This window comes from Pempheris klunzingeri, chromosome 1, assembly GCF_042242105.1.
Source record: "Pempheris klunzingeri isolate RE-2024b chromosome 1, fPemKlu1.hap1, whole genome shotgun sequence".
Lineage (NCBI taxonomy): Eukaryota > Metazoa > Chordata > Actinopteri > Acropomatiformes > Pempheridae > Pempheris > Pempheris klunzingeri.
Genome location: NC_092012.1, coordinates 2,379,915 through 2,397,302, shown reverse-complemented (window position 1 = coordinate 2,397,302; position 17,388 = coordinate 2,379,915). Strand labels below are relative to the sequence as shown.

The 17,388-nt window shown below is 43.2% G+C and overlaps 1 protein-coding gene across 3 annotated transcripts in view; it reads right to left on the bottom strand.

Moving 5' to 3' along the window:
• The window catches only part of herc1 (HECT and RLD domain containing E3 ubiquitin protein ligase family member 1), a 78,730-nt gene that overhangs the window by 49,418 nt on the left and 11,924 nt on the right, over positions 1-17,388 (bottom strand). For all 3 annotated transcript variants that reach the window (XM_070830829.1, XM_070830844.1, XM_070830834.1), the window contains exons 10-25: positions 16,477-16,648; positions 14,661-14,795; positions 14,313-14,478; positions 13,163-13,288; positions 12,184-12,405; positions 11,078-11,230; positions 9,538-9,670; positions 8,967-9,158; positions 7,881-8,105; positions 6,808-6,981; positions 6,579-6,693; positions 6,365-6,485; positions 5,030-5,201; positions 3,858-4,230; positions 1,366-1,486; positions 82-133 (exon numbers count right to left, since the gene is read on the bottom strand). In XM_070830829.1, the coding sequence (XP_070686930.1) occupies positions 82-133; positions 1,366-1,486; positions 3,858-4,230; positions 5,030-5,201; positions 6,365-6,485; positions 6,579-6,693; positions 6,808-6,981; positions 7,881-8,105; positions 8,967-9,158; positions 9,538-9,670; positions 11,078-11,230; positions 12,184-12,405; positions 13,163-13,288; positions 14,313-14,478; positions 14,661-14,795; positions 16,477-16,648 (2,652 nt within the window). The remainder of the gene's footprint in view (positions 1-81; positions 134-1,365; positions 1,487-3,857; positions 4,231-5,029; positions 5,202-6,364; positions 6,486-6,578; positions 6,694-6,807; positions 6,982-7,880; positions 8,106-8,966; positions 9,159-9,537; positions 9,671-11,077; positions 11,231-12,183; positions 12,406-13,162; positions 13,289-14,312; positions 14,479-14,660; positions 14,796-16,476; positions 16,649-17,388) is intronic.

Below are 17,388 nucleotides of genomic sequence, written 5' to 3'. Positions count from 1 at the left end.
AGGACAACGGGGGAAAAATAAACCTGTTTCATCCTCACTCGCAACATCAGACAGCAACATCTTTCTGCAGAGGAACTTTACCTCTCTTTTTGTGAGAGAACGCCAAGTCCAGGTCGACGTTTCTCCTCCCACTCTGGAAGAGAAAACAGAGATGGAGGCTGATGTAGCTTTAAACCTGATGGTGTGGAGATAGACAGTGAGAGTAGAGCTGTGACGGGATGGATTGTTTTTTATCATCACAGTGGAAAAGCAGCGTGTCCCCCTGGTTAGGCAGTATATACGTCCAGTGCTTTTATTGTGAAAGGTAAAGACAGAAGGCGTGGAGGACATAATAAAGTTTGTGTTCTTGGTTCAAACTTCAGCTACAACAGACTGGGACACATCCAGTGACGACAACTAACCGAATTATTGTGTTTGAACCAGCCTTGGAAGAAAGCTGCAGATTTCCTCTTTTAGAAGAAAATGTGATGCAGAAAATAAACAAACTGATATTTCCCAAAGTCTCCGTCACATTTCTCCCACTACAGTAAATAGCTTTATATGTATGTCTGTCTGTCTATGTGTATATAAATAAAGTTAATTATTATGACTATTAGCAGCTAACCTGCTAGTCTACAACAACTAACGTTATGTGACTGGCACAAGCAGCTAAACGCTCCACAGCAGGGGGTCAAACTCAATCAGAGCAGGGCTCAACGTTTAGTGAAGAGTATTTTATTATAGTATATAATATAATAATATATATTTTAATCAGAAATGTGAATTTAAAACAGCCAAAACTTTTCCTCAATTAAATAAATACAATTTTTTTTAATTATTTTTTTCTTTTTTGTACTTATCCAGATGTTTTGTCTCATGGTGTCGTCTTATATTTATATTCTTTAATTACGGCCACATCAGCTCCACAAACAAAGACACACAGGTTCACCTGCGATATCGACCAACAGGTAAAACTCTGCTGAGAAGGTCTCTGTTTTCAAAGTCCACTTTTCCTTTAGACATTTATTTTGGGGGGGCTAGTTTAAGTGTCAATATAAAAGCGCTGATGATGTATTGATTGGGGTCCTGACTAGCGCGGCATTGTGGGATTTGTAGTATGAGAGGTGGGAGTGCTGTTTACCGACGGGCCGTTCTTAATAGTCACATGAAATGATCTTGCGGCCCGTCTCTAATTGTATCCTGTAGCCTTGAGTTTGACACGTCTGCTCTACAGTGCAACATTCAGTGTTGATGCTCGTGTGTTTTACCAGGATGTTTCTCATTGCTGGGCGACGAAAGGAGCTTCGCCTCCAACACGACACATAAACTACATGACAGTATTTATATATATGTGTGTGTGTGTGTGTGTGTGTGTGTGAGCTCTACCAGAGTGTAACCCTCTTCGTCTGACTCGGGCTGGGACAGGTCAGACTCGCTCCTGGACTTCATCAGCCTGTAGCTCGGGCTGCTCTGCACCGAACGGCTCTCTGCACTGAGGCTCTCGCTCCTACAAAAAAAAAAAAAACATCACAGAAAGTCGTGAATCATCTTCGTCACACCAATAACAACACCTTACTGACGCAACAGAGCGAAACAAGATACAGAAATGATTTTACCCCCAAAGACGACACATAAAAGTCCCCTGAATCACTCCGTGCTAAACATAAAGTAAGATATGGGGCTCAGACTTTAGTGAGGCCCCTCACAGTAAAGGCTCAGCACCGGAGAACAGTAACCAGAAGCAATCCGGTTCAATGTGGAATGTGGAGAATAAATATACAGTTCAGGTGAGACTTGTTGCAGCCTGTGGCTCAGTAACTCATATAACTGTTTATCAATAGAGAATAAAGTTTAGTTTTCATTTTCTTCACACTAACAAACACGAGGAGAAGCTTCTCCTTCTGAGGACTGGACTATTAAACTTTCCTTGCTGGCCAATTCACTTTTCCATTAGAGGATCGCTTTCAGGTTTGTCTCGAACCAACTATGCCTTTAAAGTTTGAACAAAGGAAGAAGTTTTGTGCTGCCGTAATGACTCGACACCAAGGTCGTTACGAAAGAACGAAAACTAGATGTGAAAAAACACTTGAAGTGAAATAAAAATTAAAACAATGATTCACATAAAAACATTAACAAACTCAAACTGTTTTGTTTGCTCGTAAAAACTAAAACTAAAATCACAGATAGAATACCACACATAAGTCTGGTGAGTGTTTTTAGCTGTGCCGGTTTTACGCCAGCTGTCGGCGCCATCGCACAACCAGTCCGACCACGGCTGCCATGATGGCGAGCGGCCAGAGGACCTGCTGCTCTTAAGACCTGAACTATTTAGTTTACCGTTTGTATATATTCTCTTTACTTTGTGTGTTCTGTAAAGTATTGTTGATATTTATCTCCTTTTCTTTTTCTATTTCTTTATTTTTCAGTCTTTAAAACAACATTGCAAGTAAGAATTTCATTGTATGGTGAAACTTGTCTATCATATGACAATAAGACGACTGACTTGATTTGAATTAAAACAAACACTAAACTAAAATTATTCAGACAATAAAAACTAAACAAAAACTAATAAAGCTGCTATGAAAAACTTTTAAATCTAAATTAAAACAGAAAACAAAACAAAATAGAAATAAAAACTAATGAAAAATGCAAAAAGAAAAGCAGTGATTCTGATGTGAGGAGACTAAATCCACAGTCTAACACATGATCGTCCAGAGCTAACATGCTAAATGAGGCTTCAGCACTTGGACAAATTCAGTGGGTGTTTTCTAGATTTACAGTCTTTTCAGAAACAAGCTCTTTCTTCCTGTTACTTTCCTTCCCCTGCAGCTCTCTGCAGACAAAAGGCTGCTGAAAAGACTTTAAAAAACACCCTCTGATCACATCGTATTAGCCTCAGGCTGAACCCAAACATGCATTTATGCACAGTATTAGTAGGAGGAGTAACTGAGGATTTTGTCCTTCATCTCTGGTGGATCTCTTCCTGACCAGAATCAACATGTGGAACAACTGCAGTGACTTGAAAAACCTTTTCAGTGTTCATAAGACGCATTAAGATCCATTTTTCATGTGAAGAATTTTAAATTTTACATGTGAAACTATCCTTTAATATTTTTCTCTGCCTCAGGAAAAGACTCAGAACTCAGATCATGAATATCACATCGTAGATCTACATTTGGACAAACCTTCAAATCCTTCAAAGCTCATGACAAACCACCAAAAAACAAGCCAACAAGATACAGCAGCAGATCTCTTGGTGTTCCTCAAGTGACCTGGTGTGGTCGAGCAGAACGAACCGTGGAAGCACCGTGGTTAAAGCCGCCCTCGTTGAGTGGAGGAGTCTCTGTTTCCCCTTTTCCCACTGCCTGTATCCACTGCTATGTTTTTACCAGTACGTCAATATCTGAGACGACAGGAGCTTTTCTGCGACCTGATTTGGTGATTTTTGCCAAAAGGTGACAAGTCTGACAATCAGCTTTCTCTATAAGGGGCTGTCGACTCTGGAACACATTACCGTTACGTTTCATATCTGAAATCAAATTACTTCCAGATATAAAATCTTTCACAACAAAGGTGAAGTGTTGCTAAGAGCAAACCAGAGCTGCACCCAGTTTTAGCTGAGTTATTACTGGTGTGTGTGTGTGAGTGTATTTTGTATCACATGACATTTATGATATATTCTGTATACTTTAACTTCACTCTGATGTAAAAGCCAAACTTTAGAAACAACTATGAACTCACATCAGTTTCATGCTCTGTGCTGGAAGTGTGTTAAAGGTCCTTATCAAACAAACATAAAGTAAAGAAACTCTCCACTATGTGATGATTGATGCCCCCCCCCTCCCTGCTGACTGGACCTGGGGAGCCAGTGCTCTCACCTGGTCATGAAGCTCAGACAGTCCTGTGTTCCCGTGGCCGACTGGGTCTGTCCTTCCTCCTGGTTCTGCTTGGTCAGCTCCCCCAGCACGGGGCTCACCCCCAGCAGCAGCAGGGCACAGCGGTGGATCACAGAGTTACAGGCTGCCGTGTACAGGTCCTGGCCCTCTGGGAGACCCGTGCTGCCCCTCCGCCCCTCCTGAGACAGAATGGCCTCCTCCTCTCCACCTCCTCCGCCTCCTCCTCCTCCGCCGCCTCCTCCACCACCACCGCTCCTGGAAACAGAGCTGGAGCCCAGTCCGGTGCTGCTGCTGGCCCGCTCTCTGTCCCGGCTGCGAGCCACCTCCCGCGCTGAGAGGAAACATTGAAAGATTTCTGTGTTGTGCAAGATGCACATCCAGACGCACACACACACACACACACACACACACAGGTTGCTGGGTTAGAGGACAAGCAGCAGCCACTTAATACACTCACGGTTAACTAGAGTGCAGAGCTGATAACCAAAGCTGATGCGAATGCAACACATCAAAAAGCATCGGGCCAATAAAACAGCGTCAGTCTGGGATAATGATCGATGATCGATGATCAACAAATAAAGGTGATAACAGCCGCTCAGTCTGCAGGTCTTGGCTTCCATGTCAAAGTAGTCTTCACTTCGTCTGTCATGGTTTTTACATATATATCTAAATAAATCTGATCCTGATTCTGAAGTACAAGGACACTTCCTACCACAAAGCATCGGAGAGGCTGACGGTCGGTAACCAAGACGAGAAAACACAACAAATCTTTTCCATCATCAGAAAAAGCGAGCAGAGAGTTCACACTTAAACGTTTACATGATCTTATTCTGTTTTTATGTTAATAAACTATATTCTCAAGTTTAACTGATAATAAAAAAAACTCTGGGTTCTTCAGGCTTCATCATTAGTGAACTATAATTTTTTTTTTTTGCCATACGGCGCAGCCCTGAATGCATCTACTCTATTTAGTGTATTCATCGCTGTGCTTTAGAAGTAAGCGAGTTCATTTCCAAATCTACAAATAAAGCAGAAATATGAATAATGGAAGCAGGCAGAGTAAAAAAATATGAATTGAATGATAATATTTAATGTTGCTAATGTTTAGCACACTGAAAGCATATTAACGCACACCTGCAGGCACGTGTACTCACTTCCAGCTGTCATCACTTCATGCTCCCTGTCCTCCTCTTCGTCGTCTTGCTCCTGATGGCCCTCCTCCCTCTCGCGGTCGGCTCTCTCCTCCAGCTCCGCCTCCTCGTCGATGGTGCGTGTGAAGGAGTGCTCCTGAGGGTCCATGTCCAGGGAGTCCTGATTGTCTGAAATCTGACCACAGGGGAAACAAAAGACATCCGTGAGCGTGCGCTAAAACCCAAGTCAAGCGCCCAATTTAAGGAAAACAGTTTGAGAGTCATTTAAATGGTCCGTCTGTGCCTATGATGGTACTGACGTCATTTCTTGGAGGATCTTCAGATGTTTCATGTCCCTAAAATCTGTTCAGCTAAAAGGTTCCAGAAGTCAATGAAGCAGAATCAGTGAGAAAAGGCTTCAGACTGGGCCAAAAATACAGGAATCACACATGTTTTTCCATCAGATGAGACTAAATAAAGACAGAGAACATGTTGATCCAGAACAACAGTGGATGTAGAAACAGAAACTAAAGATCTGTGAACCCTCCAGAAGAGATCTGATCTGTTTCTGGTTTTAGTTTCTGAGCGACGGAGATTTGATAGAACAGAAAGATTTCAGAGCCTCCATTGGTGTTTCTGCTTAGTGTCCTCATTGTGGCCTCCATAGACCTCCACTACACACTAACACAGTGACTAACTAGCACACACACACTATAGACCTCCACTACACACTAACACAGTGACTAACTAGCACACACACACTATAGACCTCCACTACACACTAACACAGTGACTAACTAGCACACACACACTATAGACCTCCACTACACACTAACACAGTGACTAACTAGCACACACACACTATAGACCTCCACTACACACTAACACACTGACTAACTAGCACACACACACACACACACTATAGACCTCCACTACACACTAACACACTGACTAACTAGCACACACACACACACACACACTATTGACCTCCACTAAGTTTTCTACTCTACACACTGAGGATCTGGAGCTCAGAGGTCAACAGACCCCTTTGAAAATGGCTCTGCTAGTTTTCCCTCCATCCTGGACTTCCACCGCTCCACCGCTCCTAATGCAGTTTAATCATCGTCATCAACTTGCAACACGTCACACAGCGTAACGACCGAGGTCTGAGCTTTCTGCTGCAAACAGAGTGAATCATCTGTCTATTGCTGTTCTTTTTTTTTTTTTTATTTCAGATTGATTTAAACAGGAGCATCCAAACAACATCTGGCCTTTGGCTTTCATCGGATTAACCAAATGATGATTACTGAATATTTATAGCTGACATTTGAAAGCAACATATGAAGGTTGTTTACTCACCCTCCTCTCACGCGAAGACGACCTCGTCTGGATGAAATCCATGTTCTTACAGGCCAGCAGACGGTTTCGTACCTTGTAGACGCTGCGATAGACCTCTGCAAGGGACTTAGAGGGTTGGTACCTGATGGGAAAACAAAAAATGTCCTCATGACATGTGATGTTTACTTTAGGCTGCTGATATAAACACAGTGTCAGACATGTCATCTAACAGTACCTGCCCTCTCCACAGCCCTGGCCGAGCAGCCCCGTGTGCTTTAATAAGGCCGCCAACACAAATCTGGACACAGTGTCTAAAAGAGACTCGTTACTGAGCGACGCATTGTCCCAGTCTGCAACAGAAAACACAGAGCGGTCAGTACACGACAAACTAGTGCCGCTAATACACACACACACACACACATATACAACAGAATTCATTCTCTCCTGGTTTGTAATGAATTGACCTTTGCTGATGGCGTAGTCCTGCATGTTGATCCAGAGGCTGTTGGCAGGTTCTTTAGTGGAACCCAGAGCCAAATCCACCATAACACTCAAGTCAGGACGCAGTGTGCAGTCAAAAGGCTTCTGCTCTTCATTCCCAGACAGCGCTGCCTCTAGGAGCGAGCTGATGCAGGTATCTGAGGGACAAAACATTCATCATCTCAACAAGCCACAGAGGAAACAACAGGAGCCTAAACAGATAACTGGGTCGGGTAGATCATCTCAGCAGCATCTCATATCTGCAACTACATCCACTAAAAGAGCTTGTTTGATCCACTGACAGGCTCAGAGTGTTATTCTAAGTGTGTGACAGCATTATGGAAAGGATCCCTACAGAGAGAGACCTGGAAGATCCTTTTGGTTTAACCACAAACAGCTGTTATATCGCTCTCTGCACACACACCAGACTCCATTGACAAAAACAGCAATTCTACTTGCAGAACACAGTCTACTGCTGCCTCTATCAGTTAGTTTGTTTGTGTTGCTGTGTGTTACACAAATATTGTGTTGGAAGCAAACTAAAAGCCACAACTCACAAGATTAAAAAAAACTGACCAATCTAGTTAGAGGTAGCCCAGCAACCCCCATGTTCTCCAGAGGTAGAATTAGTGTTTTTGTGAATGTAGTCTGGTGTGTGTGCAGAGAGCGATATAACGGCTGTTTGTGGTTAAACCAAAAGGATCTTCCAGGTCTCTCTCTGTAGGGATCCTTTCCATAATGCTGTCACACACTTAGAATAACACTCTGAGCCTGTCAGTGGATCAAACAAGCACTTTTAGTGGACCTACTGTGATCAGGATCACATTACAGCCACTGCGGCCCGTTGGCGACTGCTGGCTGATGAGATCTACTGGACCAGTTACAAAACCTCTTGTACCTGTCGGTTCTTCAGAGTTATAAGACTGTGATGAGACAATCCAACAGACTATAAAATATCTCAACAGCAGGGAAAACTACACTCAGCTGCTCATCTGATTACCAGTGATCAACACTTTAAAACACACAAATCATGAATCTGTGTCTGTCCACTCCCCACCTAGCTGCGGGATGTCCATTTCCAAGCCGTTGCTGAAGAGGGGCGTTTTGAGCCAGTAAGCAGTGTCCTGTTCCTCCAGCGAGGTGGGAGCTCCCTGCAGCATCCCGCCGAGGCAACGGCCGACCAGCAGGGCAACCGTCCTCTCCAGGTCCACGAGCCACACCCAGGAGAGCGCCGGCGGTGGCAGGGACATTCCCGAGGCGGGTTCGGCAAAGTCAGAGGTACCTGTTACAAGTTAGAAAAGGGGGATAATAAGGTACCCACAACAGGGATCTCAGGGATCACAACAGAAATACAGCCTGGTATTCTCTACAGAACTACAAAATAAGAGTCCTAAATTACATTCGTAGCACACTTGGCAACGTTCATAAACCAAAAAGTCTTAAGTCTTGACAAATGTTGAACTTAAGAGCAACAAACACAGGAAGCTGGCTTTAATGCAAATACACTCCTGTATACGTCAACATCATGTGATATCTCATGTATATAAGGAATCTGTGCAGTCATCCCGTATTTATTCCAGCATCTTTGCACTCTGTATGATCACACTACTGTCTGTTTACATTGTACATAGAGGTTAAATGTTTGTGCTCAAGTCAAATGTGTGTTTACTTTGTTCAGCTTTCTTGTTCTTGTTTCCTTGTTTGTCTTTTCCTGTCTAAGTACATGAGAGCAGTGGAAAAACCAAACTCAGCTGTTATATCACTCTCCTCAAAGCCACCAGGCTCCATGAAAAAAAACAGCAATTTTACCTCACAGAACACAGGACTGTGTTTGTTTTTAACTAGTTAGTTAGTTAGTTTGTTTGTGTTATTGTGTGATTTTAGTGTTGTTAAGGGTTAGTTCGGAGTAAATAGGATCTTAATTAAACTAACTGATAGAGTCAGCAGTAGAGCAGCAACTCCGGTATTCTGTGAGGTAAAATTACTGTTTTTGTAAATGGAGTCTGGTGCATTTGAAGAGAGCACTACTGGTCATGAGTTTTTGACAGAATAGCTACGCAACTGCACTAAACCATAAACTAGAGTTCATGTTTGATGTTTTAATGCATGTAAAAAAGTTTGCAAAAGGCTTTTTTCTTCTCACCATGAAGAGGCCACTGCAGCTCTTGGTCCTCCAGGGGGGACGCAGCAGGCAGCAGTCTGTTGAGGCGGTCCAGGGGAGGCAGCAGGTCCAGCAGGTGGCTCAGCAGAGGCCTCGCCACCGACACCGGAAGCAGCAGCAAGGAGTTGATTATCTGGCACAGCATGCTGCCTGCCGCTGACACGTAGATCACATCTGGAGATGATGGAGAGATGATCGGTGTTCAGAGTTTTACTTGTTTCATTACCGTTAACTGGGAATAAATAATCCTATAGTTTAATATCAAAATAAATAACCTATTTCTTTATTGTTTTATGGAATTTTAACTGACTTGACTAACTTTTGAGCTAAAAATGTAAAAAAAAAAAAAACAAGGTTAAGCTACAATTCTAAGAATGATTAATAATATTTAATATAGAAATAGTGAGTGTTTTGTGATGTTTTTTGATGAAAGGGTGGGTGTAAACAAGCACAGGATAACAGTGTCAACAGGCAGAGGTCAAGATAGCCAGAGAGTGAGAGACAAGGAGGCGCTTGAGCCTCGCTGCACAAGAGATTAATTGATCCACTTCACCTTGTAGCTTCTCTCGTATGCTGCCATTCCAGGAGCTCTCTTTTATCAAAGCAGCTGAGCGGGAGAAAATGTCCGTGGCGTGAGGCAGCAGCAGCTGCAGATGCTTGTGAAGTAGAGCCACACTGCTGGAGTTCTGCAGAAAAACAAGATGATCTTAATATCTTAAGCTTTTCACCAACAACTGACCTTAATGAGCTACATCTGTATTATTTAACCTGGACGCTATTCTTTTAAATATTTTGGTGTCTAGATTACTGCAAGGTGCAAAAACTATTGGATTTATTTGGTTCAGTTGATCGCCTCAGCCAGCAGCCACAAAATGTGCTACACTGACTGCAATGTAGAACTTCGGGACAACTATGCCTGATCAAAGTAGGTCCACTGCTTGTTTTAGCCACAGACAGGCTCAGAGTGTTATTCTAAGCGTCTGACAGCATTATGGAAAGGATCCCTACAGTGATAGACCTGGAAGATCCTTTTGGTTTAACCACAAACAGCCATCCTATTACTCTCTTCAAAGCCACCAGACTCCATTAAAAAAAGTGTAATTTTACCACACAAAATTCTGGTGTTGCTGTTGTACAGCTGACTCGATCAGTTAGTTTGACTGTATTATTGTGTGACTTGTTGTGTGTTAGAGTGTTAGTTCAAATCCAAACTAAGCTGTTGAAACACAAAACTCATAACAACTACACCAGCAACTCCTGTGTCCTGTGAGCTAAAATCCCTGTTTTAGTGAATGGAGTCTGGTGTGTGTGCAGAGAGCGATATAACGGCTGTTTGTGGTTAAACCAAAAGGATCTTCCAGGTCTCTCTCTGTAGGGATCCTTTCCATGATGCTGCCACACACTTAACAACAACAATCTGAGCCTGTTGGTGGATCAAACAAGCACTTTTAGTGGACCTACTGTGATCAGACACAGTTGCCCCAAAAGGATTACAGCTGAAGCGATCTAACCCACGTTCAAAAATACCAAAATCAGCCTCTAAGATTGTTGATTACTGTCAGAGACGATAACATGTAATTAACATTGGGAACGTCCCGAAAATACATCCTTAGGAAACTGTGAAATTCAAATGTGCACTGAAATCCAGCTTGTCGAGAATAAACTCAAAGGCAAAGATGTGCAAATAAGACTTCGCTTCATGCATCACGCTCTCTCTCAAGATATTCAATGTACTTAAAACATTCAATGTAATGAGATTTAATGTAATTTTACACCTCATTAACAATTGTGAAATTAGATGTGCAATAGAAAGTGAATAACTTCTTCAGATTATTCACATTATGGGGCGTCTGCTTGGTGCATACTGTATCTGTGTGTAGTCCAAACGGTAACATAATCCTGAGATCCCACCAGTGGCACAAGAAGGCATTAGTCACACAATGATGTCCTAATGGCACTGGACCAAGAAGACTGTTTGACTGTGTGAACGCCATGTTCCCGGTGGTGAAACTCTTAATGTATGGAGGCGAGACAGTGAGTGTGTTTGAACAGGCCGTACGTCAACAGACACGGGGAGAGCTGCGTGTCCGTACCTCAGTGACAGAGTTAATGTGGCAGTATGCTAACAGTTGCTTCTGCAGGGAGCACAGGAGCTGGTGGAGGTGGGCGGGTTGGCTGCTGTCAGAGGAGGACGTGCCCTGCTGCAGCTTATCGCTGTTCTTCTCCAGCTCACCGAAGGCCTGATCCTGCACAACACACACACACACACACCAGATGTGAACAACTATGGGTTCAAAGACACTGCAGGTATAAGAGGTATCTTCAAAGTTAATTATTAACCGACACGTGCAGGTGAAATGAGTAGAACTGTCCGGCCAAAGAGAAAGGGAGGTTTTCATAGCGAGAGCAAACAGCTTACTGTTGTCTGAGGTGAAAATTACAGAGGAGCTATTAAATGGATCCAGAAATATGAGCACACTTTTCAAATCAGCCACACAAAAAAGCATCGGTTTTCTTTCCACTGAATCTGGTTTGTGCTAAAAATGCTTATTTTTAGATTCAACTTGGAATCACTTTGCACAACACATTACCTTTCCATTAAAAGGTTCTACTAACACAAGAGGAATGTTGCATGTTCTACTAAAAATAACGAGCATGAGCTAAATATAGAGGCTGGAAATTACACTGGACTTTCCTTATGAGCTCATCGATCTGGATTCTTGCAAAGGCCATTTAATCCGTTTATTTGTGTCGTTTTTCCACTTGTGATTTTTCCCCCGAACCAGAAAACAGAGCTCCACAGATAAAGAACGCAGTAAAAGAAGAGAAAACATAGCGAGAGAGCCAAAGAACCCAAAATAAGTGATTCAAATGCAGAAGGCCCTGCAGTCTCATCACCATTCACTGCTCAGGCCTACATAATCACACACACACTTGATGACAGCCTGTGTGTGTGTGTGTGTGTGTGTGTGTGTTACAATCAATAAAACACCGTCTTCAGAGAACGAGGCACGGGAACGAGCGGCTGCTGTGCCGGGAAAAAGGCAGCAGGTGATAATAATAAAGGATTATATGCGACTGCGGTAGAAAGTGACAACGGAGCTGGATTCACTAATGACGTCCTTCCTACATAATATCTCCCCTTTGTCAATCCGTTAACGATCGAGATCAATACGAGCACACTCTGATGGAGCTCTACCGTATAAAAGCCCAGGTTCCTCAGCAGCGTCTTCATGAGGATCTCAGCCAGGTGGGTATCGGGGTGGCCTGCCGTGGTGCCGTATGTTGGGTCTGGGGAGGCGGTAAAGCCCGGGCCAGAAGAAAGCACCTCGGGGCCGTCAGCAGGAGAGCTGTAGCCCAGGAGCGAGGCCACGTGGGTGTGGTCCTGGAGGCTGGTCAGGATGATGTCCAGCTGCATCCTCTGTGGGACGGACACACACACACACACACACACACACACACACACTTCGATGAGGCTGCTGAGCTGTTGTTGAGTCATTTCTAACAGGATCAAACAGGCTGCGTTTCTTCTTCTTCTGCTGCTTTAAATGTGTTTCTTGGATGTATTTCCTGCTTTGTTGTGCTGCAGCTAAAGTCACAGTCAGAGTGTTTCTCCACATCCCAGATGAACCTCTGGTCGTCATGGTGTTAAAAACCCCAAAAAAAGCGGCTGACATCTGGCCTGGTGCCCCCCCCCTTAGAGAATAATACTGATGTGCTGCTGGAATATACCACTGACAGTCTGCATGAGGGCTTTTATTTTGAAAACTGAGCGGGTTCTCTATGCTGTTTGTTCGTATGTTGATAATTTGAGCTCCCCCGTTTCCAAAACTTTCTGTTCCTACCAGTCATTTAAACATTTAAGCATTCCCCTTGAATGTACAGACTCCTTCAGTACACTGATTTATATCAGCAGCTTTTAACCTGGTGGGTGTGAGCTAATTTTAATGGTTAATCAATGAGATTAATGGGATATGACAAAGCTAGTTTTAAAGCTATGCTCCATTTTCAACACTGATCAGCAGCAAACATCCTGAAATGGAAACCGTTCATCTTGTGCCTCCACTGACACATTACGGTCATTATGGGCCCGTTGTTGCAGGTTCATGAGCTAAAAATGTTGAGCAGAGCTGATTTTAAATACAGGCTTCAGGAGGCAGGAGGGCGGCGAAGGGTACCTGTCCTTTGGAGAGACTCTCCCATCTGTCGGGGCCCTGAGGCAGCAAGGAGTGAAGGAGCTCCATCCTCTCTCTCAGTGGAGGCAGCAGCATGGTCGCCCCCACAGACAGAGTCTCAATCACCGCCTGATGGCACACACACACACACACACACACACACACACACACACACACACACACACACACACACACACACACACACACACACACACACACACACACACACACACACACACACACACACACACACACACACACACACACACACACACGTTGACATTTTAAGCAAATGACTGCCTTCATTTCCTCTGTGCTAATTATAAATATAATGTTTCGAGGCGACATGAAATAAAGGCATCACAAGAATATTCAGTACAGCTCCACAACCAACTGGTACTGATTGATAGGTTAACTGATCTGCATCTGTTCTGATCATTTATTTGTTTGAATCATTTTATGAGCAACAGTGATGATTCCAACTGGAGTTTTTCTGTATTTAGACGCTTTGAATTGATTTTTGCAGATCACTCTGCTAAATGAGCCACCGCATCTTGTGCGTGTATCCATGGCAACGCCGGCGAACATGCTCGGGCACGTTCACAGTCACGCAGCGGTTCACATGGTGTTTATTCGGAATGTATTGATCACTGACTCACATGTAAAGCAACATTTCTCATCTGATGAAATTCTGCATCTTATTTTTAGACTATTTATATTTCTAAGACGACCTCAAAGCTTCTCAAGTGTGAGCATTTAGTGGTTTTACTGTTTTATAAAATGGAATTGACGTCACTTTGGACTTAAGGAAACTGCAGTGGATATATTTGACCATTTTCTGACACTTTTAGACTAAATAATTAATAGTTAACTCAAACAATGAGCCGCTGATGACTTTTGTTAGCCATTTAAAGTGAATCTCTCTGAAAGACTCCTTTAGCTAGAGAACCTAATCTTTAATATTTTTTAAGGTTATTTTCTGGGCATTTCTTTTGTATTTGATAGGAGAGAGAGAGAGGGAGATGACATGCATCAAAGAGGCATAAAATCTCACAGTTTTCTGGTTTTATATTCTATAGTGCACCATCTTCATCTGTTATGGTCCTACTGTCTGTACGCTACCCATCATCAACAGTGAAGTTCACTTTCTCACCTCTTGAATCTCATCCGGCACGGACGAGTCCATCAGTCTGAAGAGCAGGTTCCTCAGGGGCCTGGCCTGCCGGCCGAGGATACTGGTGGCCACGCCCCCAGCCAGAGCCAGAGCCAGATGGTTGGACAAAAGCCGAAGGCACAGCTTGAGGAAGTTATGATGCTCCCTGCAAATGCATGACCTTGCAGTTACATATATATATATATATATATATATTTGTAGCATGAGAAAACGGAAATAAAAGTAATGTTCCAGTGCCAGAAGGACACAGGCGTGATTCTGTAAATCGTTGTGTTTCACGTAGCCGTGATTAGCAGTGATGGTGGCCGGCAGGCTGCCTGTACTTACCGGGAGGAGGGGAAAGGGAGAGGAGGAACTTCGCTGTTGATGCCGTCGCAGTAGCGCTCAAGGAAGGAGCGCAAGTGGGAGAACGTGCTTTCTTCAAGGTCGACGCAGTAGGGCCTGTGCCACGCCACCACTTGCCTAGAGAGACAAAGTGAATATGATATGATATATTATGTTACGTGAGCATTATGTAGGCAGACGGGTGACTGAAGAAAACATTCCCACCACCGGCGTCGCTGCTGGAACACGTTTCTTTAGAAAAACACTTCAAACTGTCAGAATTTAGCACATTTGCACCGACACAAAAATGCAGACTGATCCCTTCCCCTCATGTCTGCACATGCTCATGTCAACTAAACTGACGATTTGGCCCATAAAGCAGCTCTCCAGTGATTTAATGTAACACATGTCGTAAGACTAAAGGACTCAAACAGCTTAAAAACAGAATGATCAATGCTGCATCCTACAATTCCCATAATGCAACTCAACAGTCAATGATTAGCCTTCCTTTGTCTGCCAAATGCCCACTTCTGGAGTTCCCTCCAGTGACTCCTCCAGTTTGTAACGCAGGCTTTCTGTTCAAAATATTTCACCTTAAAGGATAATTCCAGTATTTGTCTGCAAGGTAAAATCACCGTTTTAGTGAATGGAGTCTGGTGTGTTTGAAGAGAGCGATATAACGACTGTTCCTGGTTTAACAAATGTACAAATGCTGATTAAATCCTCTGCTTCTTTCTAAGTGTCTGACAGCATTATGTAAAGGATCCCCACAGAGAGAGACCTGGAAGATCCTTTTTTGTTTAACCACCAAGAGACGTTAAATCGCTCTATTCAAGCACACCAGACTCCATTGACAAAAACAGTCATTTTACACAGGGGTTGCTGGTCTACCACTGTCTCAATGTTTGTGTTATTGTATGACTTTGGCATTTTAAAGTGGTATTTCGGATCCAAAACCATATTTGTGTAACACACAATGACACAAACAAACTAACAGATCAAGGCAGCGGTCGCCCAGCAACTCCTATGTTCCTGGAGGTAAAATCACTGTTTTTGTGAATGTAGTCTGGTGTGTGTGCAGAGAGCGATATAACGGCTGTTTGTGGTTAAACCAAAAGGATCTTCCAGGTCTCTCTCTGTAGGGATCCTTTCCATGATGCTGTCACACACTTAGAATAACAATCTGAGCCTGTCAGTGGAGAAAAGAAGTACTTTTAGTGGATTTAATTTGATGAGGTAGGTTCACAGCTGCAGCTGAAACGAACTACTGGACCAATTCCTAAATGTTTTGTAGTGTAGACACCAAAATATGTACAAATAAGTCCCAGGTTTGAAAAAATAGTGATATTCATAAAGTGGTGTTCTATCTTTAACTGTAAATAAGTTGGGATGGTTTTAATTAATAAAATATGTATATATATGTATAGTATACATATCCTGTCACACTGCCGCACCCTTTACGATGTCCATGGGTAAACTGGAAACACAACACCCCACGTTCATCTAAAAACAAACTGCATGGTTCTCTCTAAATCTAACCTGACAGACAGCGTAACTGGATATATAAGCACCACTGGTAGCTTCTCTGTAGTTAGTATGAGCCTGACAGTCTTCTAAAGTTACTGTGCAACCCGGACAGGAGAGAAAAAAAAACTGCTGCACACGTTACTGACCTTTGACCTGCGTTATGCAAACCCTACTGAGCACAGCGATCCTTCACCCTCCCTCACCCCTTCCGTGAGCGCCTCCCATAAACCCCCGGGCTGCGCTCAACGCTTCCTTCACCACAGACGGTGTGTTCGGTGCGACGGAAGCTGACCTGTCTCTGGGCAGGGCCGTCCACGCCAGGCTGTGGGAAGTGCCGGCTGAGATCTGCTGGATGGCGACTCCGTCCAGGCCGACGACCTTCTTGGGTTTGGTGATTGGCCCTGTGGAGTTGCCCTGGCCACACTGGCCCATGGAGTTGTTGCCCCATGCGTAAACTTCATTATCTAGGAACAGTTATAAAGGGTTATTACACTCTAATTCTGATTTGTTAATAACAATATTCTCCTGTCTGTGTAGCGTTGGACACATGCTCGGATAAACAGATGCAATAAAATCATTTTTAAATTAACATTTTATCTCAAATTATTTATTTCTTTAGTACGAAACCATGTAATAATAATAATAAGCTGGATAAAATACAGCAAACAGCGGCCAAAAGGAACCCTTTCAGGTTTAGTCGAGTCCTGCATCACCTAGTTTGGGTTCATTTCACAATAATGAGCAGCTCAGAGTACATTATTATTATTGATTACACAGCACTGCTGAATGCTTGCTTTTGATTGGTCAGTTATGGCTGTGTTAACAGACCTTTGAGATGGACGCAGTTCTGAAATTAGAAGCAATAACATTACTTTTAAATCAATAAAATTGTTTTGAAGTCTGTGTAATAATAATAAGTGGGATAATGTACAGCGAGTGGCGGCCATTACTGCAAAACAAACCCTTCGAGGTTGATTCGAGACCTTGTTTGAGCTCGTTTTTCATTAATTAATGACGAGCTCAGTGTACATTATCCCTTATTGATTACACAGCATGGCTGAATGCTCTACTCCGATTGGTCAATTATGGCACCCTACGGTCTGTTATTTCTGTGTAGCAGACTGTTGCTATGGTCACAGTTCTGATAGTGGAAGCAAGAAAATCAATTTGAAGTCAGAATTTTGTGTAAAATTGTTAATTTCTT